This window comes from Babylonia areolata, chromosome 2 (genome assembly GCF_041734735.1).
Source record: "Babylonia areolata isolate BAREFJ2019XMU chromosome 2, ASM4173473v1, whole genome shotgun sequence".
In the NCBI taxonomy this organism is placed as follows: Eukaryota; Metazoa; Mollusca; class Gastropoda; order Neogastropoda; family Buccinidae; genus Babylonia; species Babylonia areolata.
In genome coordinates this window covers 10,958,499-10,963,498 of record NC_134877.1, presented here as the reverse complement: position 1 = coordinate 10,963,498, position 5,000 = coordinate 10,958,499, and the positions used below count along the sequence as shown (strand labels likewise).

The 5,000-nt window shown below is 41.6% G+C and overlaps 1 protein-coding gene across 4 annotated transcripts in view; it reads left to right on the top strand.

Annotated features, from left to right (window-relative positions):
* The window catches only part of LOC143297542 (nostrin-like), a 52,286-nt gene that overhangs the window by 1,207 nt on the left and 46,079 nt on the right, over positions 1–5,000 (top strand). Inside the window, exon 1 of one of the 4 annotated variants that reach the window (XM_076609948.1) lies at positions 4,138–4,469. The exons of 2 other annotated variants lie outside the window; for them this stretch is intronic. Coding sequence is in view for 1 of the 2 variants with exons in the window: in XM_076609957.1 (XP_076466072.1) it covers positions 4,434–4,469 (36 nt within the window). In the remaining variant the exon portion in view is untranslated. Of the gene's footprint in view, positions 1–4,137; positions 4,470–5,000 lie in introns of those variants that run through there. One more of the 4 variants, XM_076609957.1, reaches the window with a different exon arrangement.

Genomic DNA, 5,000 nt, shown 5'->3' with positions numbered 1-5,000 from the left:
GTTTTGTTTTCCATCTTCGGACAGTAATACCAGAAATTTCAGGTGGGAGGTGCTAGATTTGCCAACAGAAGACAAAGGTCAAGATAGTTCTTACAACACCATTATAAAGTAGTTTTAAGTACTGCTTGCTGATGATTTATTATATTTCTAGTGTACATTTGTATTTATTTATTAATTTATAAAAGTCTTTGAATGTACACACAGACACACATGCATACACACACACACACAAACACAAGCACACACACACACACACACACACACACACACACACACACAAACAAACACACACACATGTATCATAAAAACCTGGAAAGGTATAATGCAGAATTTTTAATTCTCTTTACAATGAAGAACTTTTTACAAGGTGCAGTGTAGACTAATAGAGTATTTAAAAAAATCATGGTTCTTGTAAATTCTAGATTTTAAAACTGACTTTTGATTCTCAATAAAATTAAACAACTATCTTCAAACTGTATCTGTCTTGGATAAAAAGTAAAAGAAAGGCACTGGTAAGTGATATCAGATATCTGAAATATTTGTGAGAGGGGATCTCTCTCTCTTCATTTTTTTCTCAATGGCCAATGCTCATTCAGGCTCCAAACTGAAGCTTTTTCATGAAAGTTTGTGCAAATGTGAGAGAACAAAAAGGCCCATCTGGCTGTTGTTAATTTTGCAGCCGATTGATGGGGGATTGGTTAATGACTGTTGCTGTCAGTTCAAGCTTGAGCTCCTTAGTCCTTACACATTCATGTTACTGTTAGGAGTCATGGCCTGCACTGTTTCCTTGGATGAGCTGTTCTACTATGTCAGTGCTGGGCAGGAATGAGGAGCTAGCGCACTGGGTTTTGGGATGGGGTTATGGAGATAAGGAGAACTGCTGATCATGCCCTCACCACTAGTGGAGAGGAGGAACAAGCTTTGCTTGAAGGCTGGACAAGACTGTTGTGGATTTGTGCAGCGTTGTATCTGGAAGTGTGGTACTTTCCAGTCTTGGCCAGTCCAGTGTTTCCTGCATGTTGCTGCTGTTTGATGTACTAGTTGAGCACAAAAGCATGATGTATTGTACTGTCTCTGAGTTGTTAGTGTTTGTAATTTTTTGTGTAAGGGTATGAGACAGAAGATCTGTACTCCAAGTTGGGGAGCTCAATTTTTAACACTGTAATTGCTGATCTTTAGGTTGCTTGTGAGAAACCCAGTGTTTTATTCGCTTTAGTACATATGTATATGCTGTTGATGTAGTCATCCCAGTTAGCTTTTCGATGGATAGTGATGCTAAAGTTTAAGAGATATAATCATTGAAAGTGAGCAAGCAATCAAGTAACTTAAGATTAAAAGAGGTCCAGTTAGCAGAAGTTGAGGAGGAATATATGTAACTTTGTAAAGTTTAATTCAAACTGACAAAAAGTCTTTTGACTCTACATTGATATACATACTTTCTGCAAAGTTATAGGAGACAAAATCAAATGCAGGTAACAGCTAATCAACTATTTTGTCATAACAAAATAGCTTTGCAAAGTTGAAAAATCAGTAAATAAGAGAAAGTGTGTGTGTGTGTGGGGGGGGGGGGGAGTTTAAGGAAGATATAAATCCTTCAAAGACAGTAACTGGGAGCCATTTGAATGCTTTCTAAGGGAAAGAGCCAGTTATATGCCAAATATAACTGAAGTCTCATCCCTTCAAGACTTGTCAGATATAATCCCATGGTAAGTAATCCAGAGACACCAGTAATATTTTAGTGGTGTTCTCAGTCATATTGGGAGAAAAATTACAATCTACTGACTTTCCTAAGTTTCCCAAAAAGGGTAATGTAAAGAACAGGAAGAAATCAAGACAACAAAACATATCTGATGACAACAAACATTAGTAACAGATGAAATACCACATGAATGATTTGTATTTGCACCTAATTCCTAGGGATCAAAAAAGGATGCAAGGAAGTCACAAATGTGTATTCAGCATGAGTGGTCAGCTCAGCTGTCAGTGTCATAACTTGAGCATTGTCAGGCAAACAAGCACTGACACAGGGAAAGTATTGCAAATAGCAGCCATCACTGGGATCTATGAGGAGATGCTGTCCACCTCTGGTTGACCAAAATATAGAACTGAACAACATGACAGTGGAGGCAAACAAGTGCTTCAGTTCTTCCATCATGACAAAATAACTTAACAAAGATGGAAATGATAATATCAGGGGGAGGAAAGAAATTGGAGAACGGTGTACACCATTCAAAGAGCCATTTGAGTTCTGTCTGCCATATGGTAGAGAGCCAGTTGTATTTCTGATATGACTGCAGTTTCATTATTTTCTCTCTGGACTCATCAGATGGCAGTACACACATGTATATAACCATATGAAAGAGAGAGAAAGAGAGAGGGTAGGTGAGGGGTGGTACAGTGCTGTGTTACTGTCAGATATTGCTTGAAAAGAAAAGAAAAGAAAAAAGATGTTGATATATGGTTTGGGTTGCACCACACATTGTCACACAGCAAACTGGTTGAAGCTTATCTCTTCAAGTTAATATCCCATCCTTGTAACACACAGCAGCACTTTTTCCTCAGTGGGTATCCCCACCTCTCTCCCTCTCTTCCTCCAGCAGCCTTCTGTACCTCCAATGTGAGCCCTTGTGCACCTGTTATCTTCCAGGTTGACACCCACAATTCTAAACTTTAGAGAGCAGCTACTTGAGAGGAATAAAGTGTTCACCAGAAATGTGAGACTGATAGACTTATAGTGCATTTTAACTCCAGCCGGATCTCTCTCACCGTATTGTTGTCACCATGAGGAAGAAATTGACCACATGTTTTTCTTGTGTATGTGTGTGTGTTTGTGTGTATGTGTCTGTGTCTGTGTGTGTGTTTATGAGTGCAGGTGTTGTGTGCATATATGTGTGTGTTTATGTGTGTGTCTCATTATATGTGTGTGTGTCACTGTGAGTATGTGTGTTTGCGTTTGTGCATGTGTGTGTACATTGGTGTGTGTGTGTGTGTGTGTGTGTGTGTGCGCGCGCGCGCGCGCAGTGAATGTGAGAGTGAGTGAGAGAGAATGGACTGGGAGAAGGGGGTTATTAGTCATCCATGACAGATTATGAATCCTTATAAGGCAATGTAATCAGTGATATCCTTGCGATTAGCAATAGTTTTCCTTCTTGTGTCCCTGGATATTCTTGATGGAATCTGATCTCTCAAGTTAGAGGGATCCTCAAACAAGAGCCACCGATTCCTTTTTCTTAATTCGAGTCTTCCAGAGTAACGAGTTTATACTTCTGAACTGAATTCATAAAGATCCCTTTCACACACATGTATTCATAAACAAGATTATGCATGTGTATACATACATTACACATACACTCACTCACACACAGACACATGTGTATTATGGTTCATGCAAGCATACAGCAAACATACAGTATGCACAGACATACACTCACATGAGTGCACAGACACACAGGTGTGCACGTGCACACGCATGTGCACGCACGTGCGTGCACGCGCACACACACACACACACATTCTTACTGCAGGACCACTTGTAAAACACTCATCTTCCTGTGCTCATTCATCCACTTACAGTTAAACACAAAATACAAATCACTGTATCTGTACAGGTATTCACACATGTAATGATGCACAACTTATGGCATCAATGATCAGGACAAACGACTTATTACATTTTATGTATGAATACAACCAGAGCGGATTTAATTATTAGATATGTATGTACAGGAGAATGCTGTCATAGATTTGCAAGCCTCTTCACAATGCGGCACTGCTCATTGTTTTCAGAACTTTAGATGGATCGAAAGAAGGGGAAGGGGGAGGGGGGAGGGAAGAAGAAGGAAAAGAACCAAAGTAGCCAGTGACCGTCCTTTTCAACTCCACCTTCAGTGTACCCTGCTCAGTCTCCCCACCATCCACGCTCTGCTGGGCCGCTTTGGGTAGAGTTGATTGCGGTCCAGACATAATGTGAACGCGTACCTCTTCGCTTGGCAAGCCAGCCCTGTCGAAATAATCAATATTAGGTGCCTTGCAACTCTGGCGCCTACGAATTGCTTTCTGTTGGCAGCCACTGAGCGGCAGGCATCTTGCGCTGTGTGTGCGTTTTGTGTGTGCGTGTGGGAGTTGGTGAACCAGCCCATTCATATCATCACCATCCATCCTCCCACCCACCCACTGTTCTGGGGTACCAGCAGTCTGCGAAAGTTCGCCCCAGAAAATCGACATCATTCGCCGGTGATCTGTGGGTTATTTCCACGCATCGAATTGTGTTGTAATAATGTATGTGCCTGTGTTAATTCCAAGAGATTACATTTGAAAACCCGTGTGCCAGTGGATGCGCGCGTGCTGTGTGTGTGTGTGTGTTGTGATGCTTTCACAAGTGTTCATGTGAAAGAAAAAAAGAAGAAGAAAAAAACCCAACCCTGGGACGTGCGATGGAGTGGAAACATAAGAAAAACGGCCTGTGTTGGGTGCGTGTTTCATTACCCCTCTCACTTCCTCAGTCTGTCTGTCTCACCCACTTGCAGTGTACTTGAAGGCTGTAGATGGGGGTGGAATAGGATTGACCACAGTTGGTTGAAAACATAGACCAGCGCAGTCGATTTTCGGAAGTACGCATTTGGCGGAACAGATCAGCTGTTGGCTGAAGGGGTGTGCTGTTACAGCGGTGAGGCGAAGGTAGGATAGGTGGGAGTTAGTGAACGAGATGTATGCTAACACGTACATGTACCACTGCCAAGGAGTAAACTGTGTGCAGCGAAAACGAAATGTTTACTGAACTTCAACAAACCCGTTAGACTGTTGCCTGAAAGACCTCCCCCCCCCCCCCGGCCCTTTTTTTCTCCCCAGTTGTAGTGATCGTTGTGGCGGAGTTATGGAAATCATTTCCTGTTCATTTGAACGATGCACCACCAACCTTACACTTAAAAAAATAAAACCATATTATTGATTAAGTCCAGAACTGTTGTTTTTGATGATTTGATAATGACATTTAGGCACAA